This window comes from Ammospiza caudacuta, chromosome 27 (assembly GCF_027887145.1).
Source record: "Ammospiza caudacuta isolate bAmmCau1 chromosome 27, bAmmCau1.pri, whole genome shotgun sequence".
Classification (NCBI taxonomy): Eukaryota; Metazoa; Chordata; class Aves; order Passeriformes; family Passerellidae; genus Ammospiza; species Ammospiza caudacuta.
The window spans coordinates 4,798,181-4,825,596 of record NC_080619.1 but is presented as its reverse complement, the minus strand read 5'-3'; the positions used below and the strand labels follow the sequence as shown (position 1 = coordinate 4,825,596).

General features: G+C 53.2%; 4 protein-coding genes across 5 annotated transcripts; 2 read left to right on the top strand and 2 right to left on the bottom strand.

The window, feature by feature from the left end:
* Positions 1-400: 400 nt before the first annotated feature.
* FKBP10 (FKBP prolyl isomerase 10) lies at positions 401-9,290 on the top strand. 2 transcript variants are annotated; one of them, XR_009275729.1, is made up of 11 exons: positions 401-773; positions 1,893-2,038; positions 2,835-3,024; positions 3,849-3,994; positions 4,084-4,273; positions 5,538-5,683; positions 6,277-6,466; positions 7,163-7,305; positions 7,823-7,986; positions 8,210-8,519; positions 8,580-9,290. XR_009275729.1 is itself a non-coding variant. In XM_058820578.1 (10 exons), exons 1-10 carry the CDS (start codon positions 553-555, stop codon positions 8,393-8,395), a joined length of 1,722 nt encoding a protein of 573 aa, XP_058676561.1. In that variant the 5' UTR covers positions 401-552; the 3' UTR covers positions 8,396-9,290. The 2 variants fall into 2 exon arrangements, 1 of the variants encoding a protein (XP_058676561.1); XM_058820578.1 differs by having other exon boundaries at positions 8,210-9,290.
* Positions 9,291-9,649: 359 nt separating this feature from the next.
* On the bottom strand, positions 9,650-15,546 carry NT5C3B (5'-nucleotidase, cytosolic IIIB). Its single transcript, XM_058820565.1, has 9 exons — positions 15,457-15,546; positions 15,254-15,352; positions 14,427-14,496; positions 13,953-13,999; positions 13,450-13,535; positions 13,177-13,266; positions 12,077-12,239; positions 10,833-11,033; positions 9,650-10,627 (listed from the first exon to the last, which is right to left on the bottom strand). The coding sequence occupies exons 1-9, from the start codon at positions 15,457-15,459 to the stop codon at positions 10,517-10,519; spliced, it is 870 nt and encodes a 289-aa protein (XP_058676548.1). The 5' UTR covers positions 15,460-15,546; the 3' UTR covers positions 9,650-10,516.
* A 918-nt stretch (positions 15,547-16,464) lies between these two features.
* KLHL10 (kelch like family member 10) lies at positions 16,465-20,978 on the top strand. Its single transcript, XM_058820736.1, has 5 exons — positions 16,465-16,646; positions 17,367-17,853; positions 18,675-19,292; positions 19,729-19,878; positions 20,607-20,978. Exons 1-5 carry the CDS (start codon positions 16,501-16,503, stop codon positions 20,976-20,978), a joined length of 1,773 nt encoding a protein of 590 aa, XP_058676719.1. The 5' UTR covers positions 16,465-16,500.
* Positions 20,979-24,483: 3,505 nt separating this feature from the next.
* On the bottom strand, positions 24,484-27,375 carry KLHL11 (kelch like family member 11). The gene is made up of 2 exons (XM_058820581.1): positions 26,885-27,375; positions 24,484-26,674 (listed from the first exon to the last, which is right to left on the bottom strand). The coding sequence occupies exons 1-2, from the start codon at positions 27,373-27,375 to the stop codon at positions 25,078-25,080; spliced, it is 2,088 nt and encodes a 695-aa protein (XP_058676564.1). The 3' UTR covers positions 24,484-25,077.
* Positions 27,376-27,416: the final 41 nt, after the last annotated feature.

Below are 27,416 nucleotides of genomic sequence, written 5' to 3'. Positions count from 1 at the left end.
GAGCTGCTGGGACTGAGCAGCAGCATCTTGGGCCGGGTGCAATGAGCTGGCATGGGCAGGAGGAAGAAGAGGAGGAGGAGGAAGAAGAGGAGGAGGAGGAGGCACAGCAGCGCTAGGACCTGGAGCCAGGACGGGCAGGGCCGGGGTGGGCCTGCAGCCGCACAGAGGAGGAAAGGAAAAAAGGAAGAAAAAAAAAAAAAAAAGAGAGAGTAAATAACGAAATAATGAGAGGGAGGAGGAAAAAAAATAGAAAAGTAAAAAAAGAGGAAAAGGGGTAAGAAGAGAAATAAATAAAGAAGGGGGGGAAAACCGAAGAGGGAAAACAAAAGAGAGGAATAGAATGACCCCTCCGGCGTGGATCGCTCCGTGCCGCGGTGTCAGCTCCCGGCGCGGCGGGGGGAGCGCGGCGGGGCCCGGACACGTCTACAGAAATTCCAGGCGGGCCGGGCCGGGCTGGGCGGGCGGAGGGGAAGGCACGGGAAAGAGAAAGGGGCGTCCTGAACCCCCCGCCCTCCTCCTTCCCTTCCCTTCCGCCGCCTGAGCCCCAGCGCCATGGCCATGGCCCCGGGCAGCCGCTGCTGCCTCCTCCGCCTCCTCCTCCTCCTCCTGGCCGTCCTGGGCGCCCCGGCGCTGGGCGACCCCGGCCCTTTGGAAGACGTGGTGATAGACAGATACTATATCCCCAAAATCTGCCTGCGGGAGGCGCAGATGGGGGATTTCATTCGCTACCACTACAATGGGACCTTTAAAGATGGCAAAAAGTTTGACTCCAGGTATCGGCCGCGGCTCCGCGGCGGCTGCATGCGGGGGGCAGCTGCGGGACCCTGCATGCCTCCCCCAGCCCCCGGCCCGCGTTCCGGGCTGGGCAGGCAGCCTGGAGACCCCGCATGCCTCCCCCAGCCCCAGCGCAGAGACAACGCCCGGCTTGGAACCGAGGAGGGGTTTTGGTGGGTGATGGGGTAACTCAGGAGCCTGCACACTGAAGCGATCCCCAGCCCAGGCTGCAGCCCCCATACTGATCCCATAGGAGCTCCCAGCCCTTCGGGGAGCCTCCGCCCCCTCAATCCACAGAGCTGTGCTAATTTGGCCCTAATTGGCACGCTGTGCACGCAGGAACACGTATGTGCATGTGCTGCACAGGCAGGGAAATGCTCGGAGCACTTTGAGACGTGGCAGCAGCAAAACCCTTCATTATAGCAGAGGCTTTGCTCTGCTGGCCTCGGAGCTCCTTGGCCCCCTGCTCTGCTCGTGCTGGCTGGGAATCGGGGCTGGGGCAGCCCCTGGTTTGCAGCACCATGTGCAGGAAGGAGCACTGGGCACACAGGAATAACTGAAGCCACATAGCAATCAAAATTTCCCAGGCAGGTGTTGTTTTGGAGCTCTGGAAAGCAAAAGGGGTTCACAGTTTGATGTGATAAGACATGGTTTGATATGTCTTATCTTTCTTGTGAGCATCAATGGGGAACAAATTAACTGCAGTGGGAGCCTCACTGCTAAACAGAATTCTCTGTCAGGAGGACATCTGCTGCCCCAGTAGTTTCTTGGAGTATTTTAAGGCTTAAAAATAAAAACAAATTTGCAGTTTAAAATGAGGCCAGCACGTCATCTTTCCTCATCACTGTGTAAAGCTCTGATGTGCCAGGTACAAAATGATTTGGAAGGAGCAGAGCTGCCAGCCTCCAGCCCAGCTCAGTGGGTGAGATCTGGGGAGCGTCTGGATGGCTTCTGGGGCTGAAATCCTGACCAGCAGCATGGGATTGAGCCCTCCAGCATCCACATTTTTGATCTATGGGCCCTGCCTGCCACACAGACAGTGATGTGAGACCCGCCTTGGCAGCTTTGGGAGCTCCATCCCTTTTCTCAGCTCTGATGGCTCTGTCCCTCTGCCCCAGCTACGACAGAGGGGCCACGGTGGCCGGCGTGGTGGGCGTCGGGCGGCTGATCACGGGCATGGACCGGGGGCTGCAGGGCATGTGCGTCAATGAGCGGCGCCACCTCATCGTGCCACCCCACCTGGGCTACGGCAGCATCGGCGTGGGTAAGGGGCCCTGGCACGGAGGGCTCGGGGAGAAAAGCCCCCAGGGACAGGGACAGGGCTCCAGAGGTCCCCTGGGAGATGGGGCCCAAGTTAGGGTGGCTCCATGGCCAGAGAGTGGTGCTGAAGTGAGGCTTCCCTGGTGTGGTGTTTCCCATGGCAGGAAGGAAATGATGGATCTGACTCCATGTTCTTAGAAGGTCAATTTATTATGATATGGTATGATATATATTATATCATATTATACCATATATTGTATCATATATAGTATATCATATATATTACATTACATTATATTATATTGCATTATATTATATTCCATTCCATTATATTCCATTCCATTCCATTCCATTATACTATATTATACTATGTAAAATAATAGAGAAAGGATACAGACAGAGGGATTAACAAGATATTAATTAAAAACTTGTGACTCTCTTTTCAGAGTCCTGACACAGCTTGACTGTGGTTGGTCATTAAGTCAAAACAATTCACATGTTGGATAAACAATCTCCAACCACATTCCAAAGCAGCAAAACACAGGAGAAGCAAATGGGATAATATTGTTTTCCCTTTTCTCTGAGGCTTCGTAGATTCCCAGGAGAAGAAATCCTGGTGAAGGGATTTTTCCAGGAAATATGTCAGTGACATCCTGGGAATGCGGGGTCCTGCCCCAGCTGGGCTGTGCTGGGTCTCCAGCAGTGGCTTCAGGGGAGGCTTTGGGGGCAGAGCCCATGGCTGGCCTGGGCTCAGTGTTGGCCCTACTCAAGGTGCTCTTTCCTTGCTGCTGCCCCTTTAGCGGGGCTGATCCCCCCCGATGCCACCCTGTACTTCGACGTGGTCATGCTGGACATCTGGAACAAGAATGACAAGCTGCAGATCACCACCCTGTCCAAACCCGAGCGCTGCAACCGCACCGTGGAGAACTCGGACTTCGTGCGGTACCACTACAACGGCACCCTGCTGGATGGGACCCCCTTTGACTCCAGGTGGGGACACTGGGATGTCCCCTGGCCTCAGGGCACCCTCTGCCTGACACTGGGCCATTAGGAGTGGCTGGGACCCAGAGACAGCAGCCTGGGCACACAAGTGTGTAGGAGTGCAGGGTGTAGGACGGTTGGGACAGATGGAGACGAGAGATCTCTGGAGCCAGGTAATGGAATTTGGGGTTTATTGCAAAGGGGCCCTGCTGGGAGCTGCCAGGCACAGCTCAGAGCAGGCCTGAGAGAAGAGAGGGTGGAGAGCATAAGATTGTAAGAGCATAAAAGGGTAAGAGAGCGAGGTTCCCATTACAATACCATAAATCTTCTTCTGTGTTGAATATTCTAATTCTCACTAACCAGTCTAGTACAAGATACAAATCCCATAGCATTTACATACAGCCTATAAGAATCATTACATTACCATATTGTGTTACATTTTAAACCCTAAAAATTCCTCTTTGGGCCCCTTCTGCCAAGCTGTAGGGTCTGCTCTGACCCTTGGGCCTGTCCGCAAGCAGAGGGTGTTGTTTCACCTTCAGCCAGCCATGGTTTTCCAGATGTTCAGTAACTAAAGTATCTCAAAACTTGCTTTCATTTCAATATCACTTATAGTTTTTATATTCTCAAAATCTTTTGCCAGACAATCATATTTATAAGGCTTTACTGTTTCATCTTCCCCAAGAAGTCGGAGCAGCCTCACTCTGTCCTGCTCTCCAGCAGGGCTGGTGCAGCTCCATGACCCCCCAAAGCAGCCTCTGGCACAGCACTGCTCTGCCTGGGGCTGCTGCTGTGGCCCCAGAGCCATCCTCATCCTCATTCTCCACCACCAGCTACAGCAAGGGCAGCACCTATGACACCTACGTGGGCACGGGGTGGCTGATCAAGGGCATGGACCAGGGGCTGCTGGGGATGTGCGCTGGGGAGAAGAGGAGCATCATCATCCCCCCGTTCCTGGCCTATGGGGAGAAGGGCTACGGTGAGCCAGGCACCCCCCCGTGCTGCCAGCCCTGAGCAGAGCCCCCTGGTGCAGGACCCTCCTTCAGGCTGAGCTGTTTCATCCCCCAGGGACGGTGATCCCGCCGCAGGCGTCGCTGGTGTTCAGCGTGCTGCTGGTGGATTTCCACAATCCCAAGGATGGCGTCTTCCTGGAGCACCTGGAGGTGCCAGAGACCTGCAAGCGCCGGGCCGTGACCGGGGACTTTGTCCGCTACCACTACAACGGGACACTCATGGATGGGACCCTCTTTGACTCCAGGTGTGGGATGGGACCTTCATGGATGGATGGGACACTCTTTGACTCCAGGTGTGGGAGGGAGGGGACACTCATGGATGAATGGGACACTCTTTGACTCCAGGTGTGGGATGGGACCTTCATGGATGGATGGGACACTCTTTGACTCCAGGTGTGGGAGGGAGGGGACTCTCATAGGTGGGACAATCTTTGACTCCAGGTGTGGGATGGGACACTCATGGATAGGACCCTCTTTGACTCCAGGTGTGGGAGGGAGGGGACTCTCATAGGTGGGACAATCTTTGACTCCAGGTGTGGGATGGGACACTCATGGATAGGACCCTCTTTGACTCCAGGTGTGGGAGGGAGGGGACACTCATGGATGGGACACTCATGGATGGGACCCTCTTTGACTCCAGGTGTGGGATGGGACACTCATGGATGGGACACTCATGGATGGGACACTCATGGATGGGATACTCATGGATGGGACAGTCTTTGATTCCAGGTGTGGGATGGGACACTCATGGATGGATGGGACCCTCTTTGGCTCCAGGTGTGGGAGGAAGTGACCATGTAGGGAGAGCCCCTGATTTCCTCTCCTGGCTGCAAGGAAAGGCTGGAGAGGGGATGTCAGAACCCAGGAAATTCCTCTGGCTGCTCTGGAGGATTCAAGCCCCTGCCCAGGGGGCTCAGAGACCTTGGCACAGAGCACAGGACCCCTGTGCCTTTGATTTAGCCCTTGGAAAAAAAAACAATTACCAACCTTATATGAAGAATTACAAGCCATGAAAGTTTAAGTAGAATGATAGTGAATTTATCACAGGGTGAAAAATATTTTTTTTTTTGTTTGTTTTTAGAATGGGGGTTCAGGGGGCAACATAGAGGAATCTGGGCATATCCTGCCTTTCTCCTTCTTCTTCTTGGCCTCCATCTTCTGCTGTGATGTTGGCACTTTTAGACTGGTTTAGAGTAGAAGCTCACTGTCTAACATAGGTGATAGGTATTGGGAAGTTATGGTAAATATTGTACACATAGGTTTTAGTATAAAAAGATAAAAGACGGGCAGAGTGCCTCAGACTGTCATGCTGAGCAACCTCAGCAAGGGGACAATGGGCATGAAATAGGCTAAAAAACCCCAATATCTGTTTGTTGCATCTTTTGGAGCAAAGTTTGGTTCCTGGGCAAGCAGGAGAGGCTGGGTTGGGGTGTAGGGGCTGAGGATTGATGGATTGATGGTGCTGGGGGCATTGATGGATTGATGGTGCTGGGGGTTCTCTCGCTGCAGTTACTCCCGCAATCAGACCTACAACACCTACATTGGAAAGGGCTACATCATCCCTGGCATGGATCAGGGGCTGCAGGGTGTCTGCATTGGGGAGCACCGGCGAGTGGTCATCCCCCCACACCTGGCTTACGGGGAGAACGGCGCAGGTAAATGGGCAGAGGGCTCTGAGGGACAGGTGGGGGCTCTGATGTGCTCTGAGGGACAGATGGGGGCTGTGGTGTGCTCTGAGGGACAGCTGTGGGCTCTGATGTGCTCTGAGGGACAGATGGGGGCTGTGGTGTGCTCTGAGGGCACATCAAAGGCTGTGACGGCGTTCACAGGGGTCCCAGGACGAGGGAAGAGATGAGAACCTTGACTCCGTGTTTCAGAAGGCTGATTTATTATTTTATTATATATATTGTATTAAAAGAAAATTATATATTAAAACTATAGTAAAAGAATAGAAGAAAGGATTTAATCAGAAGAAATAGAGAGGAATGATAATAAAGTCTTGTCATTGACCAGACAGTCTGAGACAGCCGGACTGTGATAGGCCATTAATTAAAAACAACCAACATGGACCAATCAAAGATGCACCTGTTGCATACCATAGCAGCAGATAATTATTGTTTACATTTAGTTTCTGAGGTCTCTCAGCTTCTCAAGAGAAAAGATCCTAGCAAAAGGATTTTTCATAAAATGTGTCTGTGGGAAGAGGCAGGGAAAGGCTCCAGCTGCTCTCCTCATCCTCCTCTTCCAGGGGATAAAATTCCCGGCTCAGCCGTGCTCATCTTTGACGTTCACATCATCGATTTCCACAACCCCGCGGACCCGGTGGAGATCGAGACCGTGTTCCGGCCCGAGGGCTGCAACGTCACCAGCCGCCTCCGCGACTTCGTGCGCTACCACTACAACTGCTCCCTGCTGGATGGCACCCGGCTCTTCTCCTCGTGCGTGCCCCCCGAGCATCCCTGTCCTTGCTGGGGACAAATCCTGGCTGGCACTGGGCTGGGGGTGACAGGCACCCGGAGCTGGGACAGGCAGATTGGCCACGGGGCAGCAGGAGGGGTCAAGGGACACAGGGATGGACAGAAGGGTTCAATGGATGCAGAGGGATGGACAGAAGAAGGGTTCAAGGGACACAGAGGGATGGACAGATGAAGGGGTCAAGGGACACAGAAGGATGGACACAAGAAGGACTCAAGGGACATAAAGGGATGGACAGCAGGAGGGTTGAAGGGACACAGAGGGATGGACAGAAGGGTTGAAGGGACACAGAGGGATGGACAGCAGGAGGGTTGAAGGGACACAGAGGGATGGACAGATGAAGGGTTCAAGGGACACAGAGGGATCAACAGAAGGGTTCAAGGGACACAGAAGGATGGACACAAGAAGGGCTCAAGGGACACAGAGGGATGGACAGCAGGAAGGGTTGAAGGGACACAGAGGGATGGACAGAAGGGTTCAAGGGACACAGAAGGATGGACACAAGAAGGGTTGAAGGGACACAGAGGGATGGACGTGGCTGTGGCATGGAGAGGGTGGAACTTCATGGCACGCCAGGATGGAGGAGGATGTGGGATTCTGGGATGGAAGGGTTGGGATTTCAGGGCTTTTCTCACCTCTTTCCTCTGTGCTTCTTGCAGCCATGACTATGAGAAGCCCCAGGAGGTGACTCTGGGGGCCAACAAGGTGATTGAGGGGCTCAACAGTGGCCTGCTGGACATGTGTGCAGGGGAGAGGAGGGTGCTCATCGTGCCCCCACACCTGGGCCACGGGGAGAGCGGAGGTAGGGGAGTGTGACCGTGTTCACAGGGGTCTGAGGATGGGAGAAGAGATGAGGATCTGACTCCATGTTTCAGAAGGCTTGATTTATTATTTTATGATATATATCATATTAAAACTATACTGAAAGAATAGAAGAAAGGATTTCATCAGAAGGCTGGCTAAGAATAGAATAAGAAAGAATGATAACAAAGGCTTGTGGCTCGGACTCCCTGTCTGAGCCAGCTGACTGTGATTGGCCATTAATTACAAACATCCAACATGGACTAATCAAAGATCTACTTGTTACATTCCACAGCAGCAGATAACCATTGTTTACATTTTGCTCCTGAGGTCTCTCAGCTTCTCACTTTTTCTCAGGAGGAAAAATCCTAAGGAAAGGATTTTCCATAAAAGATGTCTGCGACAGGGGAGATGTGGGCAAAGCAAACTGGGTGGTCCAGCCTTGCTGGGCTCCATCCATCACCCCTCACCCTGCTGGGGCTGTGGGGCTCAGGGCTTTGCCTGTGCTGTGCTTCCAGCCCGGGGCGTGCCTGGCAGCGCCGTGCTGCGCTTCGAGGTGGAGCTGATCTCCATGGAGGAGGGCGTTCCTGAGGGCTACCTCTTCATCTGGCACGGGGAGCCACCAGCCAACCTGTACGAGCAGATGGACCTCAACAAGGACGGGGAGATCCCTGCTGAAGAGGTGAGCTGGGTGCAGGAGGAAATGGGGGCACACGGGAGCCCACCCTGGGCAGCAGCACTTGAGGGGCACTTGGGAGCGTGCAGAGCTCTGCAGGAAGAAGATCCCAGTCAAAACCATTGCTGCTGGGTGTGGGCAGTGTCCCCGAGGGCAGCCTCTGCTCCCTGTCCTTGGCATGGGCTGTGCAGAAGCAAGCAGCATCATCTGTTCCCTCTCCCCTCTGCAGTTCTCCACCTTCATCAAGAGCCAGGTGGCAGAGGGGAAAGGCCGCCTGATGCCCAGCTCTGACCCAGAGAAAGTCATTGCTGACATGTTCCAGAACCAGGACCGCAACCAGGACGGGAAGATCACGCCCGAGGAGCTGAAGCTCAAATCGGATGAGGACCAGGAGAAGATTCACGAGGAGCTCTGAGGGGCAGCCCCTGCTGTTCTGGAGACAGGACTCATCCTTGCCATGTTATGGCTGCTCTCCCACCCTGGGATTTGCCCCTCTCCATCCTGCAGGGGTTGGGGTTTGATTTCCACCTCCCCAGGACCTGCCCCTGCCCCTCTCCATCCTGCACGGAGTTGGGTTTTGATTTCCACCTCCCCAGGACCTGCCCCTGCCCCTCTCAGACCTGCAGGGAGTTGGGTTTTGATTTTCACCTCTTTTTAACTGAGGGTATTTTGATGCTATCTCCTGAGCAGGCAAACTCAGCCCCCAGCTAATAAACCCAAACAAGATGTCCCGTCCCTAAGCCCCTTCATCCCCCACCAGTGAGTGCACATCCAGCTCCAGCCCTCACCTGGCTGTGCTGTAGGGGGGGATCCCCCTCATTCCATCACTTTTCTGTAGTTTAGGGTTGGGGATTGGGTTTTTTATATACACACTTAAAATTCTTTAGAGAGAAGGAAGAGAAGGTTTTGTCCCATTCTCTGCTCTGCCCCTGCTGCCATCCTCCCCAGGACACGAGGCTGAAGAGGGCTCAGGTTCCCAGGGTGAACTCTGCAGGCATCTGCTGTCCCCAGAATCTGCAACTGTGAGGCCTGGCAAAGCCCTCATCAGCTGGGAGAAGGGAACAGCCCCCATTGCCCAGCCCTCAGGGAGCAGCACTGTCCCCTCCACACCTCCCACCTCCCCAGGGACCGAGACACATCAGAGCTGTTTAATTTCAATGCCCAAATGCAGGTCACGGTGCTCAGGTCCTCCTGCTGGGACCAGCACAGCTCCCAAAACCTCTGCAGTCTGTCCTGGGCAGGGACAGGAGGAATGCAGGAGCACAACAGTGCAGAGTGAACCCCTCAAACAGACTCTGCCTTTCACCAAATAAATCATTCCTCCAGGTTTCCAAGGAGTTTGAGTGTGTTTGGTTACTTTGCCATGATGAAACCATTCCCATGTGTTGGGGTACAGGCACAGGAACCAGCTTCACCCAGGGGGATTCCAGGCTCCAACATCCACTGGCTCTGGCAGGAAAAACCAAAATTCCCACCTAGGATCCTCCACCAAAGCCAACAGGGGTTTGGTTTCAGCACCCAGTGAGGGTTGAGGGGCTCTGGTGGGATGGGGATGAGGAGCAGTTTGCCAACGCCAACCAAGGGAACAGAGCAGCTCCAGCCCCTCAGTGCTGGCTACAAACCAGCCATGACCCAGCTTTAGCCATTTGTGTTTTTATTCCAAAACAGAACAAATCTGCTCTTCCCAAAGTCCCACATAACCAGAGGTTACACAGAAATAAAATGGTCTCTTTTCCTATTGCTGCTCTGAGAGCCCAGGATCAGCCCAGAAATTTATTACACAAACACAGTCAGGTAAAACATTGTTTAAAATTCAAAATTCTGCCATTGGCCTCTCCCCCCTACCATTCCCACCCCTCTGATCCCTGCAGACAAACTCACTCCTGGCTTTGGGCAGCAGCAGCAGCTGAGCTCTGGGGCCTTCAGGGACGGCTGGAAAAGGTTTTATTCCCACAATAAGAGCTGTACTGGTGCTAAAAGGATGGATGAGCTGAGATATGAGGCCACAGAGCTGCTGGTGCACATGGGGAATGTGGGGCTGGGTGATGTGATAGCCACACCAGCCCAGAGTCAGCCCCAGAGCTCTGAAGCCCACAGAGAACAGGACAAAGAGAAAAAGTTGTTTTCTTAGCCAGGAACACAGTGACACATCTGAACTGGGTCTGTCCTCAGCCCATGGTAAATTATCTCCATCCCACCCTCAAGAGGGTGGAATGAGCAGTGCAGAACATCTCTGTCTGGAACATGGAATGGTTTGTTGTGGCCTCAGGAGGTGGAGGGGTGAATTCCCAGTGGGATGAAGCCTGAGCAGGGCAGAGTCAGCCAGGGTGGGGAACTGCAGGGCCAGGCAGAGCTGGGGTAAAGGGAGAGGAGGAGCTTCCTCCACCTCACCTCTGCTGCTCCAGGGCTGCCCGAGGGCTTTGGTGAGGTCAGGATGGAGCCCAGGCAGCCCCAGCAGCCCCTCAGCTGTGTCCTGGGCAGGACAATCCCTGCCCAGTGCCTGCTGCGTGGCTGGAGCTGGCACAGAGCCCCCAGCTCACGTCTCAGCCAGGAGGTACCGCAGGATCCCGTTCACCACGTCCAGGGTCTCATCACTCTCCAGCACGATGTCATACGAGTCCAGGTACTTCTTCCTCCTCTCTTCCACCTGCCAGGACAACAGCTGAGCGTCAGGATCACCAAAAAGGGATCAATAACTACCCTGAGCATTTCCCAGACACAGCAGACACCCCCAGGTCCCTCTGTACACTCCATGGGAGCTCGTACAAATCTCTCACACACCCAAATCACTGGGGCAGCCCTTGCCCCTCCCTGCTGGCACCTAGGAGCACCAAACTGCTCCTGTCACCCACCTTGTCATTGAGAAAGCCAATCTTGAGGATGTTCTCCACGCTGGGAACGCCGTCTGCCATGGTCAGGTCACCCATGGAGTCCCCCAGCAGGATGATGCTGGTCCTGGTGCTCAGCTGCTGGAAGTACCCTGTGCCCTGCAGCACGGAGTTGTTCTTGTTGTAGGTATGGATGAGGGGCCCCTTGAAGTGTGTGAGGACTCCCTGAGCACAGACAGACAGACAGACAGACAGCTCTTAGCCCCATGGTGTCACTATTAATCACGTCCCAGTCCTCAGCCCCAGCCCCACACTGTCACTGACATGTTTTCTGAAAAATCTCTTCACCAGGATTTCTTCTCCTGGGAAGCTGAGAAGCCTCAGACAAAAAGGAAAACAATATTATCTCATGTGCTTCTCCTGTGTTTTGCTGCTTTGGAATGTGATTTGAAGATTGTTTATCCAACATGTGAATTGTTTTGAATTAATGACCAACCACAGTCAAGCTGTGCTGGACTCTGAAAAGAGAGTCACAAGTTTTTAATTAGTATCTTGTTGAGATATTTATTATATATAATAAATATAATAAATAAATTATATTTATTATATATAATTAATATAATAAAATATAATTTTCTAATTATATTTTATATAATTATAAAATATAAATAAATTATAATATTTATAAATTATTGTATATTTATTGTATTTATTTATTATATCTATAGATTATTTATAAATATAATTTATATAATATATAAATAAAAATATTTTTAAAATAATAAAATAGAAATAATTTATAAATATTATAATATAATTTATTATAACATTTAATATATTGTAATATATTATAATATCATAAATATAATGAAATATAATAAATATAATGTAATATAGTGCAATTAACATAATGTAATGTAAAGTGATGGGATGTGATGTAATGTAATATAATATAATATAATATAATACAATATAATGTAATGCAATGTATATTATATATATGTGTATATTATATATGATATATATGATATATATGATATAGATATAATATCTATAATATATTATAGATATTATATTATATTTATTATACTATACTATACTTATATTATATTATATTATATTATATTATATTATATTATATTATATTTTTGCCTTCTAAGAACAGGGAGTCAAATTCATCATTTCCTCCTCCAACAGGGGACCCAGAAACTATCACACCACTCCACTCTCCTCACACACTGAGCACACAGGTGCCAGCAAGGACTCACCTCATCACTGAAGGCCATGTAGTTGGACACCACGTTGACATTGGGGTAGAAGACGTTGGCCTGACGGATGATCTCCTCCAGGATATCCCCAACCCCAGCCGAGAAGATGAACAGGGGGATCTTGTTCTTATGCAGCTCATCAAAGAACTCCCTGAAGCCATCCCTAGAGCAGCAGGGTGCATTGCACAGGGCTGTGTTACCAGCTCACAGAGTGGCACCTGGTGCCCTGCCCCTGCCCAAACAGAAGCTCTGCAGGCAGCACGAGCTCTCTGTGGCCCCAGCACACCCGTGGCTTCCCTGTGCAGAGCCCCAGAGCTCTGGGGGCTGCAGCTGGGTGGGTGTTTGTGGGAGCCTGGAGCACTGCAGCCCTTTGCCTGGCACCTCCTGGGCACACCAGCTGCTCAGCAGGGGCACAGGGCACAGCCTGCCCACACACACCCATGGGAAAGGAGATGTGAACAGGTCAGACTGCTTGGGAGGATGAGCAGAACAACCTGTGGCTCTCCCCAGTCTGCCAGGACACAATTCCATGTAAAACCCGGCTCATGAAAAGCCATCTCCTCCCTGAGGCTGGCAGCAACCTGGCAGAGCCCAGCTCCCTGAGCCAGCCTTAGAGCCACAGCTGCCAGATCAGCTTCAGCAGTGAGCTCTAGCACAACATTTTTGTGCTGTGGGTGAGATCTGCTGCTGAGCCAAGGGCCTGCATAAGGCTTGGCAGCTGCAGTGCAAAGAACACAGCTCTGCCCTGCAAACGGGGAGCTGTGCCCAGCACCAGCCCCTCAGGTGCTCCCTGCCAAGGCCCAAGAGAGGGGCGGTGCTTTCAGAGCAGCAAGGGAGCAGCCTGCAGCCAAGCAGTGAGCTCAGGCTGTGTCTGGTGTTCTGAGTCAGAACTCAGCCTCAGGGAGTGAGCAAGGGAGGCTGGCACTGCTCACAGGGCTGGAGAGCAGTGAGCAAAGCTACAAGGGCAGGAGAGAAGGGCTGTGGGCAGCCAAGGTGTCCAAGATGCCCACATCCCCCAACCTGTACCATCACATCCCCACCCTGCACCTCAGCATCACATCCCTGTACCCAAACCTCAGCACCACATCCCCAGCCTGTACCTGAGCATTGCTTCTGACTCTCTGACGATCTGGGCAATGTCACTTTTGTGGATCTTCTGCTGCACCAGCAGCTCGTGGGCCTTGGTCCACCTGGATTTGGTGTGGGAAGGGCAGCAGTGACAGAGCTGCCAGGCAGAGGCCCTCAGCAGCACAAACAACAATTAAACCTTGTGGGATCACTGCCAAGGCCAGGGATGGTTCAAGCCCCATGTCCTGAAGTCCTCAGGGACAAGAGGTTGTCAGGACAAGGTCAAGATCACAGACAGCACTCACCACTCCACCATGAGGGGACGTTTCTCTTCCAGGGTCCGGTTGGGATCTATTTCTATGGGATAGTAATAGTGGAGCAGATCCTTCAGCTGCAGTGTCACACAGAGGGAAAAGAACAAAGTGAACATCAGGTCTGAAAAGACTGAACAAAACTAGCATTTCTGCAGTCCTCCAAAGCATTGCTCTTCTAAACACACCCAAAACCTTGTCAGTGAGCATACCTGGAACTCTCAGCAGCCTGGCTGGCCCTCACCTCACTTCACCCCAAATGCTGCAGGTACAAACAACCCTCCCCTTCTTCCTCTTATCAAACTGAAACACACAGCTGCACATGCAAATTCGAGTTCCCTTTTTCAACTTCTCCGGTCACAGTTGGCTGAAATGCAGCCTGGACACTTTCTCACTCCATCCTGGCAGCCACCACAGGTGGGAGAGCTGCCACAGCAGCCAGTGTGACCTCCCAGTGACAGGTACAACAGCCACCAAGCCTCACACACAGCACCCACCTTCTTCTTGCCATCCTCGCTGATAACTCGGCTGGTATCAAGGATATCTGCAAAGAAAACAAAATGATGCAGCACAGAATCATAAACTGAGTTTCTACAGCAGCTCCCCTGTGTCTCAGTGCTGGCTCTTCCCAGTACAAGCTGTGGTGACACTGTGACCTGAGTCAACAGGCTCGTTGTGGAGTGCCAAGGCCACTCTGAGCCCCTGGCTGCCACTCTGAGCCCCTGGTTCCCACTCTGAGCCCCTGGCAGCAGCCTCGGTGCCCGTGGGCAGTGGGTGAAGGCACCAGCCCTGGAGCTGGCTCTTGGCTCCTGCAGTGGGCAGCTGGCACCAGGCAGTGAGGCCCAAACCTGTATGGGGGAGGACGGGATGGAGTGGCCAGGCTTGGCACAGGGGACGACAGGAACCACATCAAATACAAACATAGAAACCAAACAGAACCAGCAACAATAAAAACAACGGCTTCCACTCACTGTGAGACGTGGGGCAGCGCCTGCCATTGCAACCAAACCTGCTCAGCGTCATGTCGAAGTCAGAAATGACCTGCAAGAGGGGAGAAAACCAAATCCCTGCATGACCCAGCGCATTCTGCACTGGGTCCAAGGTGCTGTCACCCGTGAGAACCCAGCACCACCAACCTCCCGTGGCCACTCCTACCATCCAGAGACAGATGCTGCCCTCACCCTCCCAAACCCCGCAGCTCTTATCGGCACCGAAGGGCAGAGCGGCTTCACCCCGCCTGGGCGGTGCGGGGCGCTGGGGACAGTTCATGTTTCACAACCGGGAGCCAAAAGCTCCGTCCGGAGGGAGCCACCAGCCCCGAACTCACTCCCTCCCTCTCCTCGGGGGCTTCTCCTTCTCCAGCCGCGGGCGCTGCCCCCGGGGCCGGGAGAAGCCGGGCAGGGACCGGGGGACAAGGAAAGGGCGGCTGAGCAAAGGACAGAGAGGGACGATGCCCAGCGGGGCCGGGGAACGAGGAACAGGCGGCTGAGCAAAGGACAGAGCAAGGGCGATGCCTCGAGGGCTGGGAGAAGCCGGGCCGAGGTCGGGGGATAAGGAAAGGCAGCAAAGGACAGAGCAGGAGCGATGCCCAGCGGGGCCGGGGGACAAGGAAGGAGCGGCTGAGCAAAGGACAGAGAGGGACGATGCCCCGAGAGCTGGGAGAAGCCGGGGCCAAGGGACAAGGAAGGAGCGGCTGAGCAAAGGACAGAGCAGGGGCCGTGCCCAGCGGGGCCGGGGGTTGAGGAAGGAGCGGCAGAGCAAAGGACAGAGCACAGGCAATGCCCAGCGGGGCCGGTACCTGCAGCTTGGCCGCCCCCTGCTCCCGGAGAGCCTGGATGATCTCCCGCACTCGCTCGGGCTGCCGGATCCGCACCGTGGCTTTCCCCAGCTCGGGCACCTGCGGGCACAGACCGCGCTCGGTGCCGCCCCGGGCTCCCCCGGCTCCGGGGGCACCGAGCCCCGCTCCGCTGCCGCTGTCCCGGCCCGCAGCCCCGCTCTCACCATCGCCGCTCGCTCCGCTCGCTCCGGGCCGCGCAGCCGCGGGGCGGGACCGGAACGGGGCCCGGCACCGGAACGGGGCCCGGCGGCGCCGGGCGGGGCTCCGACAGCGTTCCGGGAGCGTTCCGCGGTTGCTGCGGCCGGAGAACCGGAGAATCCTCCCGTGCTCCGCCCCGCTGCGGCTCCGAGCGGCGGTTGCGTTTCCCCCGCGACGAGCCAGGAAGGCCAGATATGTTAAAAATAAATTTAAAAAAAAATTAAAATAAAAAGAAAAGTCGCCGTGCGTGCCCTCAGGGCTCCTGGCACTGAACCGCTCCGTACACTGTTGGAACACTGAGAGCGCTGAGTCACAGAACGCTGTGGGGGAGAAGCCCTCAAAGAACCATCCCCAGCATTGCCAAGGCCACCAGTGACCGATGTCCCAAAGTGCCACGTGCACAAGACTTTTAAACCCCTCCAGGGATGAGGATCCACCACTACCGCCCTGTTTTAAACCCCTCCAGGGATAAGGATTCACCACTACTGCCCTCGGCAGCTTGTGACAAGGATAAACAGGCCATTCGGGAAAAAAAAAATCCCAACATTTCCAATGTACAAACCTAAACCTCCCCTAGCACAATGTCAGTGACAAAGCAGCAGGGACAGTGTGTGTGACAGCACGGGCAGGAGCTGGACTGTACCTCAGCTTCCTCCTGGGTGGCACAAGGCACTTCAGCAGTGGTTGATGCCCACATCTGGGGCAGTGGAATATTCCTGAAGGGCTGCCAGCACATGGCTGGTCCTGCTCCACCAAGACAGGGCAGGTCCAGGAGCCAGCATAACCCGGGATTGGGGAAGTAAGGCCTGGGGGCAACCACAGAATGCTGGGCCTGGGTCAGCCCTGCATCTGTGATGTCATTATGGGGCACAGTCCAGAACCAGCAAGGGGGTTCAGTGCTGGATGTTTGGGGACAACACCAGAGTGCTCCACACACCTCAGCAAGGTCCACTGCCTCTGGCCCCAACGTGCGGGATAGCTTGGCACCTAGCAAATATTCACCCTCCGCCATGGAGAGGAAGATGAGCGATAGGAGTTGCAGCATCTCCAATGAACTCCGCCTGGAAGGGAGATTCTGTGATGTGATCATCAGTGTAGATGGGGTGGAATTCAAGGCTCACAAGCTCATCCTCTCTTGCTGCAGTATCTACTTCAGGTCAGTGCTTGAAGCACAAGGGGATGGGGACAAACAGTATGCCCTGGTTGAGGTCACCCCACCTCAGCACTTCCCCAGGACTTCCACCTGCCCTGAACCTCTCACCAGGTGATTTCCCATAGTCCTGACACCTCCCTGAACACCAGGATTAATCCATGTACCAGTGGCTCTTGGCAGTGGTGTTGGAGGAGCCCCAGACGCAGCGCAGGGCTGGAGCCTGGCCCAGCTGCCACGGGGCAGCTTTGCCTTCCCCACACCCTGTGACTCTCTGGGGTTCAAGGCCAAGTGTTGGTGCTGCACCTGGGTTGGGGAAACCCCACCCCAGTGGGCTGGGGGATGAATGGATGGAGGGCAGCCCTGGGGAGAAGAAGTTGGGGTGCTGGTGGGTGAGAGGCTGAATACGCTCTGGCTGTGTGCACTGGCTCCCAAAAACCCCCCATTGTCCTGGGCTCATCCCCACAGCGTGGGCAGCAGGCCATGGGGGGATTCTGCCCCTCTGCTCCTCTCAGGTGAAACCCCCTGCCCTGCTGCCTCCAGCTCTGGTATGCTCCAGAGGCTGTGTCTCCTTTTTCAAACAAAACCAGCAAGTAAAACATTAATCAATAAACCACGGGGCCTCCCAGAATGGCTCCTACCAGTGCCAAAACTGGTGTCCTGGGGGCAGGGGGAGCACAGGGGATTTGGGGGCAGGGTTTAACACGGCGACACCAATGTTTTCAGGACTCTGTTTACCAACTGGGACAGCGCAGGCAAGATGGTCTATCAAATCCCTGGCATTTCAGCTGAAATGATGGGTCTCATCATCAATTACGCCTACACTGGGACAGTACCGATCACAGAGGACAACGTTGAGAGTTTGCTGGCTGCAGCAGATCAGTTCAATGTCATGGGCATCGTCAGCCTGTGCTGTGAGTTCCTCAGTTCCAGGCTGTGCTTTGAGAATTGCATTGGCATTTGCAGACTCACTGACTATTACCACTGCCCCGACCTGCGCGCAGCTGCCTGCGTGTACATCCTGCATCACTTCGAGGAGGTGTCCCAGGTGTCCGAGGAGTTCCTAGACCTCTCTGCCGAGGAGCTGGCACACATCATTGAGAAGGATGAGCTGAACGTGCGGCGAGAAGAAGCCGTGTTTGAGGCTGTGCTGAGGTGGATCGCTCATGACCCGCAGAACAGGAGGCAGCACATCGCCTGCTTGCTCAGCAAGGTGGGTGCAGAGCAGCTTTGGAGCTGTCACCGAAGGCTACCGAGGGGGAAACCATCAGGATCTATTGGAATAATTACCAGTGTTGCTGGACAGGACGTGCCTGAGCTTGTCTGGCCCTGCTGCTGAACCAAACAGCGGCACTGTGGTGTTTCACCCCACAGACACTTTTGGCTGGCTGGGTGTGTGGTGTTTCACCCCACAGACACTTTTGGCTGGCTGGGTGTGTGGTGCTTCACCCCAGAAACACTTTTGGCTGGCTGGATGCTGCAGTTGGGTGCTTGGAGGCAGCTCCAGGCCTGCAGGAGCTCTGGTGGTGCTGGGATGGAGCCTCCCCCCATAACAGGGTCTGCTCCTTGGGTTTACCTCTGTTGGAGCAGCTTTAAGGCAATGGTGAAGGAAAGGAGTCAGTTCTGATGGAGGGTTTGGATCCAGAGCTTTATTCTGGCCCACAGGCCTCTGAATGCAGCAACTGTTCCAACAGAACTCCCCAGTCCCTGTGGTTTGCTTGCCCTTTTACCCGGGGGAGAGGGGAAGGAAAGGAATATAGGGACCACCAACCAGGTACAGGAGAGGAGGTCTCAAGGGACAAAGGACACCTGGATGGCCCAATGCCCCCTAGGGGTAGAGGGCATCCTTTGAATCTGCCAATCACTCGAATGCCAGGATTGACAGACAGTGCTGGGCAGGGGTCAGGGTGTGGAAAGGTGATTGACACACCTGGGGAAGAAATCTTCAGGGAGAAACCTGGGATATCTGAGGCAAACCACGACATCACACCACAACAAGTGTCAGCACTCCAACCTCCTCCTTGCCCGTTTCAGGTTCGACTGGCACTCCTACAATCCGACTACTTCATGAACAACGTCAAAGCTCACGAGTACGTGAAAGACAACGCCAACTGCAAAGATCTCATCATCAGTGCCCTGTCCGAAATCTACGACCTGAACTCCTACGGCCAGAGTTCCTCAGTCAACGCCAACCCCCTCACCCGGCCGCGCCTGCCCTACGCCATCCTCTTTGCCATCGGGGGCTGGAGCGGCGGCGGCGCCACCAGCGCCATCGAGACCTACGACGGCCGCACCGACAAGTGGCTGAACATCCCCTGGGAGCAGGAGAGCCCTGTTGCCTATCATGGCTCAGCTTATTTGAAAGGCCACGTCTACGTTATCGGTGGATTTGATGGCACGGATTATTTCAACATCGTCAAGCGCTTCGATCCGCTGCAGAAGACGTGGCAGCAGGTAGCGCCCATGCACTCACGGCGCTGCTACGTCAGCGTCACCGTTGTGGACAACTTCATCTATGCCATGGGAGGGTTTGATGGCTACATGAGGCTCAACACAGCGGAGCGCTATGACCCAGACACCAACCAGTGGACCCTGATCACCCCCATGCACGAGCAGAGGAGTGACGCCAGTGCAACCACGCTGAATGGAAAGGTAAAGTAACCCCAGATGAGAGAAGCTGGGGTTGCAGCATGAGGAAAGTTCACATAAACCTTCACTATATCTGTAACACTTAAATTCATAACAATTTATGAAATCCTGGAGCTGCAGATATAAAGTAGCCTGCCTGTTGTGGCTATAACCAGGAGTACAAAAACTCTTCGAGAACTGCTGCCAACCTGGTGCCCAAACAGCCCTTTTCCTGGCCATAGGTACAATACCAGGCTTGTCTGCTTCATGCAGCTTGGAAAATCAAGAGTAGAAATCTTGCTGGCATCAACTCTTTGCACTGCTGCTACTTCAAACCCAGGATGACAACACCATTCCCACTCTAAAACAGAACACCCCAAAAATCCTGCTACAGCATTCATGTTTCCTCACCAAGGGTCTAACCACCCCATTCACACTTTCCCACCTCTCCTGTCCCCAGGTGTACATCTGTGGTGGGTTTGATGGTGATCAGTGCCTCAGCTCAGCTGAAGTGTTCAACCCCACCACAAACCAGTGGTCCCTGATCGCCCCAATGAGCAGCAGGAGAAGTGGAGTTGGGGTGATGGCGTATGGGAACCAGGTGTACGCGGTAAGGGCCAACACCACCCAGCACTGCAGTCCCTGGGGTGGCTGCAGCTCCCACACCTCCAGGGTGGCCATCTGCTTATGTGAGGTTTAGGGATGTCAGAGCCAGAACGGTTGATGCACTTCCTGAGAATGTTATCACCCATCACACGCTTTTGGGTATAAAAAGGGTGTTTGGCAATGTTTAAGCAGCTGCAGCAAAGAACGCAATTTCTGCTGCTGCCAGCAGCATCAGCAGCACAGAGCAGGGACTTGGGCCTGCTCATCCATTGTTTATCCTCTCCATGGACTGCATCCAGCCTCTGGAGAAATGTCAAGATTGACAGTTGCATAAAGTGCTTTGGAAAGCTGCTCAGAGAGGAGGGAGCAATAAGCAAGAACCATGCTTGGAGAGCTGGTGCTCTCTGCCCTGCCCAGAGATCTGGTGCTCTGCCCTGCTCAGAGATCTGGCGCTCTCTGCCCTGCTCAGAGATCTGGCGCTCTCTGCCCTGCTCAGAGATCTGGTGCTCTCTGCCCTGCTCAGATATCTGGTGCTCTCTGCCCTGCTCAGAGATCTGGCGCTCTCTGCCCTGCTCAGAGATCTGGTGCTCTCTGCCCTGCTCAGAGATCTGGTGCTCTCTGCCCTGCCCAGACTGCAGCCAGGGAGGCAGCAGCAGTTCCCATCTCACTGTACCTGCCAGGACCTGCCTGAGGAAAGGCCCCTCTCAATCTCTGTCCCTTTGGCATTCCCAGGTCGGAGGGTTTGATGGGAACAGCCGGCTGCAGAGCGTGGAAGCGTACAACCCCATCGCCAACGCCTGGCACGCCGTGCCCTCCATGCTAAACCCACGCAGCAACTTTGGCATTGAGGTGATGGACGGCCTCTTGTTCGTGGTTGGGGGCTTCAATGGGTTCAGCACCACCGTTGCCACCGAGTGCTACGAGGAGGACACCAACGAGTGGTACGATGCCCACAGCATGGGCATCACCCGCAGCGCCGTCAGCTGCTGCGTGGTGCCAGGACTCTCCAATGTCATGGAATACATCGCCAGGCAACACTACTACCAGCACAGCTCCTCCATGGACATCTTGTTCACCAGCTCAACTCGGAGCTCGCCGTTGTAAATAGTTCCCCTTAGCTAGGAGTGTTGTGATCAGCCATCACTGGATGCTTGTGTAAATAGTTCTGCGTATCTAATAAAGTCTTCTGAGCATCCCACCACTGGATGCCTGTGTAAATAGTTGTCTTTTAGGTAATATAGTCCCCATGGCAGCATGGGAGAATGTTCTCTTGTTCTAAAATAAAAACAATAGTAACAGGCCAAAAGGATCATTACGAATTCAAATTTTCACTCAACAGCATTACCCAATGTGAGCATCAGCCACACCCTGTACATTAACTTAAAAAAATCAAAAGCACAACAGAATGCTAGAGAAATAAAAGGTTTATTTTCATTAATTCACCTCTTACAATAAACTTTAGTACAGTGTATTTAAGGTCAAGAACAGGACAGCAGGATCTGTTTCAAAGGGCCTATGACACACACAACTTTACCTCACAGGTAGGGGACAGGAGTGCTGCTCCCCAGGAAACTGCTGTCCCTCTGTTAATATGCCAGGAGAGCAGAGCTGCTGCAACCCACAGTGACATGGACCCACGAGGAGAATCTGACTATTAATGGTCATCAAACAGCTCATTAGTTCCACACTCTACATTCATATTAGTAACAGGGTTAGATCCTCAAGAGCACCTGTTTTATCAGATTTCACCCAGGACTGTCAAAGGGGAGATGGCTTGTACCCCAACCTAAGGTGGACAGAGCTGAAAATAAATCCAAGACCACTTTCTTTACACTTGCTTTTCAAAGCCAATTGGATGTTACAACATCCTGTTACAAGGCTGTAATATTAAGAACACAGAAAGTTCTAATTCCTTGGGACTGGGTTTGTTTTCAGCCACCAGGGTATTTCACAACACAAAAGACGAGCCAAGAGTTTGGATTTTAATATTTACTGTAATGGAGAAAAATGTCATTGCAATAGTCAAGCAGAATGCTGGGTACAGTTGTTCACAGCACATGAAACATGTTTGCTTCATCTGTGGAATGGACTCCCACTGTGTGCAAGGGAGTCCATTAAAAACACAACCCCTCTAATGGAGTATCCAGGTAGTTATAAAATATTATGTACACATATGGCCCCTGGGAGTTACTAAAGTGACCACTACCACCTGGCAGGGGGTAAAGAAAAGCAGAAATCCAGGACATGTCATGTGTTTGGTGGCAGGAATCAGGACAGGTGTAGAGGTGTGATTGTCCTAAGGAGGAGGAAAACTCCCCCCAGTGTCCTTTTCCCTCAGTGAGGCAGCACTCAGCCTTCTCACCCTTCCTGAACACACACTGCTGACAGCTGAGCAGCCTCCAGAAACACACGTGAGGAATTCCCAGGCTTTTGTTTATGGGATCATCTGATAAACACCCAGCAAGATATGGTGGTCAAGGGCACAAGGAAATTGTTATGGATTCACAGGCTTGTGGGCTAAACTGCAGCCAGAGCCACGAATGCAATTCTCCCACCACCTCATGTGATGCAATGGATTATTTATTTGATCTATCAGTCACAAACCACACCAGTGCCACTGGTCCCCTGGGATTCAAGGCTAAAAAACCCCAACTGCTTAAAACTATCCCAGAAGTGGCAGAGCAAACACCGAGAGCAGCCTGTGCTGCTGCCAGCCCCCACCCCAAGCACGTGGAGGGACAGCAAGGCACACACAGCATGCAGCTGGCACACACGGGTTACCTGTCCAGGGATGGGGCTGGCTCTCAGGGGAGTGCTTTGAGTAAATGCCACAGCTTGTCCAGCAGCCCAAAGTCCTCCTGGGAAGTGCAATATCAATTTTGCTTAGAAAAGGCAAGACTGCAAGGTTTGTTCTTGCCTCTCTGTTGCACAGTGCCATGGATTAAATACTCAGCTTCTATTCCAACTGAAAGAACCATCTTGGTGTTTCTCCCTACAGATTGTCTGTATTTGAGGAGAGGCTACAAGAGAGCTTGGAGAGAGCTGTGGTGGTGACCTACCGCTCCCCAGCTGCCTGTTTAATCCCTCCAGCTGGTTCAGCAGGGTGGAAGACAGAACTCCTCTTAAGTATGTTAAAATCAGCTCCCACAAATTGCTGTTACATTGATGGATTCAGCACCAGAGGCATTTGCAATTTATCACAAACTGCTGCAGCAATTCCATATCTACTCCAGCCAGACCAGCAAGAGTCCATGGATCAACCCCAGCTTACAAACCTGCAGCAGCTGTCTGGGAACAGCCACCTGCACACATCACCTTACACTCACCTATTTCCTCTTGCATGAAGCCAGCAGTACAGACTTCACCTGCCCCAACAACCAAACAGGCAAAGAAAATAAAACATGGTTACCACAGAGGAGTAAACCAAGACAAACTTCAGAATTTCAAGTCTGGTAGTTGTTTTAACTAAGGCTGGAGACTCTCTCACAAAAAGACAAGTTGTTGATATCAAAGTGGCCCACGAACCACAAAGTGGAGCTTTAAGGGACATACACATCAGAGAAACCTTTACACACTGAGTGGTGAAAAGACTTACCCCAAGTTTCAGATATGATCTGGGCTGCCTGTTGAACTGGAAAAGGAGAATGAGCAGCTCAGGAAGCAAAACAATTAGGACCAAAACAAACCCCAAATTGGTTAAAAGTTCTTTGCAAAGAACTAACCCACAGCAAAACCACCAGCAAATCATCAATGAACCAAGAACAGTAACAGATTTTCCAGAAAGGTTTGTCTACACAAATTTTGTAATACCCAGGTTACTCCTCCCATTCCCTTCCCTAAGATCCTGAGTTCAGACTGCATGGAAAAACCTGGAACATTCAAAAGAAGGGAAGGATGGGGAGAAAAGGAGGTAGGAGGTATGCACTGAAACTGTTGGTAAATGAAAGGGTCCTGGAGCTTCTTGGATGGGGAGAAGGAGTGCTCAGTGGGGCAGAGAGGCAGGGATACCCCAAAGGGACTATCCCACATTCTGTTTGTTCCCTGGGAGTGCAGCAGGAAGCATCCAGAGACAACCAGGGCATTTGCATGTATGTACAGCCACCCCAAAATGCCAAAAGGTGTTTAAATGAGTGTAAATGTCACCCCAGAGCAAGTGGGGAAATTCAGATACCTGGAGACTCTGAAAGCCCAGCTCTCCCCCCTGCAGGAGCACAGTTGGGAGCCCCTTGGGACAGCACAGGAGGGCAAAGGGTTCTTTCTGATTGTCAGAGAGGCTGGGAACAGCAGGGGCTCTTTCATCACTTGTCACTAGAATGAAAACGTGCAACATTTGAGAAAAGACCTACGAGTAACTCAGGTTTCACTGTATTTCCATGAAATAATCCCACTCTCACTGATCCACTCTGACAGAACTGAACAACCAGTGTGGGTGGGTGGCTCATGGCTGGGTGTCACTCCTTTGCTCAGGCTGTTGACCCAAGTTTTTGAGTCAGAGACAGACTCAAACCTGCAATACACCCGAAAAACAATCCACTGCCTCAAGCTCTCTTTTAGCAAGGGTTTTGTGTCCAACCAATCATCCATTTATAAACAAACTCTGCAGCCTCTCTATAACACACAAATACAAAATATTTAATACACATAGAAACATCCTGAAGTAATTTCATAAAGAAAGATTGTGCTTTTGTTTCATACAGAGCTATTGCACTTGCCTCCAGCTTGGGAAAGCCAAGTACACCAACACCAATCCTGTGAAGTTTAGTCACTGAGGAGAGAATCAAAGGAATGTCAAGAGATAAGTGCAAATGAAACAGGTGCTTTCAAGCACACACAAATGTAACCACTAAATTATTAAGAGAGAGATCTTTGATTTTCCAAGTAGAACTGTTAGAGACTAACTCTACAGAAATCCTTGGAACCAAAGATCTGAGGAAAGAAGTAACAGGCTTAATGCTCCCAGAGACATTTCACAGCCCGATACAGGCTACAGCTTATCCCTGGGCATCATTAAGGAATACTGTTGGATTCATGGAGTGTCTCAATTCCCACCCACCCTCAACTTCTGAGCTTCTGAATTTTCAGTACACAACAGATGCTGGTTTTATGCATCAAAACAAATCCACACCCTCATGTCTTATAAAGACACATCAAGCCTAACAAATGGGTTTATTTCCCAGGCTCATCAGGAGTGCCACTGCAGACACTAGCACTCGATCTGGGAGCGCGGCATCCTCCGTAAGCTCAGGGAGTATCGGTGGATCTCCTGCATCTGCCTTTCCTGCATCTGCCTGATTCTATCTTTTTGCCACATGAGATTTTGTGGCATGGGGTACCTCTGTGTTCCCTGCAGGCACCTGAAGGGGATTCTCACGTGGCAGGCAGTGGCTCTGCAGCGGGGCTGTGGCATGGGGGGCAGGAGCATCCAGCGCTTGCGCTCGGCGCAGTAGCGATAGGCCTCCTTCCTGTACTGCTTGTCAATGTCATCGCTGTTCTTCCAGCCCCCAATGATAAACACGTCATCTTTGTAGTAACAAATAGCTGCTCCTTCAATGCTCAGCACCTCGGGGGGCAAGGATTCCAGGATTTCATCCGAGGCCCGGCTGGAGATCTTTCCCTTGGCCTCCTCGTTGTCTATGGGGTAACTCTTGGGGCAGCACGATGCCGTGTGGTAGAAGTTGGTGCTGGCCACAGACATCTGGAAGGAGCAGTAGTTGTCGATGAGGGGCAGGGATTCCACGTCCTGCCACTGCCTGGTTTCAGCATCATATCTGATAATAACAGCCCTGAGCCCGTCCTCGCTGTCGCTGTCGACCGGGGTGCGGGCGGCCACGTACACGTACCGGTCCTCCACGGAGACAGCCTTGACATCCCGCAGGATCTTCGGTGCCGACTCCAGGTTCAGCCATTTGTCCTGCTCAGGATTATAAATGGCCACATCTTTAAAGCCTGGACTGAAATTGCCATGCCCGCCAATACTGTACAAGTTGCCTTTCACTTCAGTAAGGCCAAAGGAATGCTTCCTGGTGATGAGGTTTGAAACCTGCTCCCAAATATTTCTGTTTGGATTGTACCTCTCCACAGTCTTGGCAAAGCCTGGTTCCATGGAGCCGGCCACATACACGTAGGACTCTGTCACGGCCACAGCGTGCCCATCCAGGTGGTTGTGGATGTGAGGCAGGTTGACCCACCTGTCCTCATCGATGAAGTAGCCCACACACTCGCTCAGGTAATCGCCACCCTCGGACACACCGCCGATGACCATGATGACGTCCATGTTCTGGCCAAAGCGTGGCAGCAGTGCAGCAGGGCAGGCTGAGTGCTGCAGGTTCCCCGATTGCAGGTTCTCAGAGCGCAGGGCATGGCTCTCCACGGCCTCGGACACCAGCTTCACACAGGCCTCGCTGCTCGACACCAGCCGCTCGGATTTCACGTGGCGAGTCAGGTACGTGGGTTTCATCTGAGACAATCTTAGCAGCTTAAAGAGATCTTCAAAGTACCTCTCTCTTTCCTCAGGGTTTTTCTGAACCCACTTCAAAACAGTCTCAAAGAGGATTTCTTCAGAGTCCACCGTGATCTCCGAGTCTGAGAGCCAGTCGCGGACAAGGTGAAATGGCAAAGTGTAGAACTCCTCATCTTGGATGACTTTGTGGAAGTTCCTCCTGATCATATCCTGCGCTTTGAGGGCCAGCTGATTCAGGGAATACATGTGGGCCAAGCTGTGAACCGCCACACAGTTGGAAAGATTCAGCTTCTTCTTCAGAAACTCTCCGCAAAAATCCTTCAACCGGGTCAGCAGAAACCTACAGACAAACAAGGGAGTTAGACATCCCTAGAGGTGTTCCAGGCCAGACTGGATGGGGCTTGGAGCAGCTGGGATAGAGAACGTGTCCCTGCCAATGGCAGGGGGTGCAACGAGATGAACCTCTAAGGTCCCTTCCAACCCAAACCAGTGCGCGATCCTCGGCTGCAGTGACCCGGTCCCTGCCAGCCCCCGCCAGGGCCGCACTTACCTGTCCGCCATCTCCAGCACCTCATGGACGTTGCCGGGGCTCACGCGGATGGTGCCGGTGTACATGAAGCCGATAACGGCCTCCACCGTGTCGGGGTCGGGGCCGCCCTCCGAGCTCCACTTCTGCAGCTCCACGCGACCCGAGCGCGACTCCGCGAACCCTCCCGAGAGCAGCGGCGTGAAGTACTCGGTGGCGGCGGCCAGGACGGACCGGTGCGCCCGGTACTCGCGGGCCATGCCCGCGCCGCCGAAAGCTAGCGTGATGTCGCAGTACAGGCCGTGGCGGCGCTGCTCGTTCTGCCGCCAGGCCAGGTCGGAGCAGTGCGCCGGGCACCCGAACTCCTCCGCCTCAGCCTCTCCATCCGCCGCGCTCCCGCGTGGGGCCCCGCGCTCCGCCTCGGCCGCCGGCGGGCCAGGACCGGGGCCGGGACCGGGGCTGGGACCGGGCTGCGGCTGCGGACAGGCCGCGGCCGCCGCCATCTTGTCGGACATGGCGGGCGGGGCGCGGCGCCGCCCCCTGGCGGAGAGAGCGC

Coding starts and splice junctions, on each gene's coding strand:
- FKBP10 (XM_058820578.1), top strand. CDS start 553: ATGGCCATGGCCCCGGGCAGCCGCTGCTGCCTCCTCCGCCTCCTCCTC. Junction 3,025..3,848: donor GGGACCCCCTTTGACTCCAG/GTGGGGACACTG, acceptor CTCCACCACCAG/CTACAGCAAGGGCAGCACCT. Junction 4,274..5,537: donor GGGACCCTCTTTGACTCCAG/GTGTGGGATGGG, acceptor CTCTCGCTGCAG/TTACTCCCGCAATCAGACCT.
- NT5C3B (XM_058820565.1), bottom strand. Junction 14,497..15,253: donor AGGGGGCGGCCAAGCTGCAG/GTACCGGCCCCG, acceptor CCCCTCTTGCAG/GTCATTTCTGACTTCGACAT. Junction 11,034..12,076: donor ACATGGCCTTCAGTGATGAG/GTGAGTCCTTGC, acceptor GTCTGTGCTCAG/GGAGTCCTCACACACTTCAA.
- KLHL10 (XM_058820736.1), top strand. CDS start 16,501: ATGGAGAGGAAGATGAGCGATAGGAGTTGCAGCATCTCCAATGAACTC. Junction 19,293..19,728: donor CAACCACGCTGAATGGAAAG/GTAAAGTAACCC, acceptor TCCTGTCCCCAG/GTGTACATCTGTGGTGGGTT. Junction 19,879..20,606: donor ATGGGAACCAGGTGTACGCG/GTAAGGGCCAAC, acceptor TGGCATTCCCAG/GTCGGAGGGTTTGATGGGAA.
- KLHL11 (XM_058820581.1), bottom strand. CDS start 27,375: ATGTCCGACAAGATGGCGGCGGCCGCGGCCTGTCCGCAGCCGCAGCCC. Junction 26,675..26,884: donor GTGCTGGAGATGGCGGACAG/GTAAGTGCGGCC, acceptor GTTTGTCTGTAG/GTTTCTGCTGACCCGGTTGA.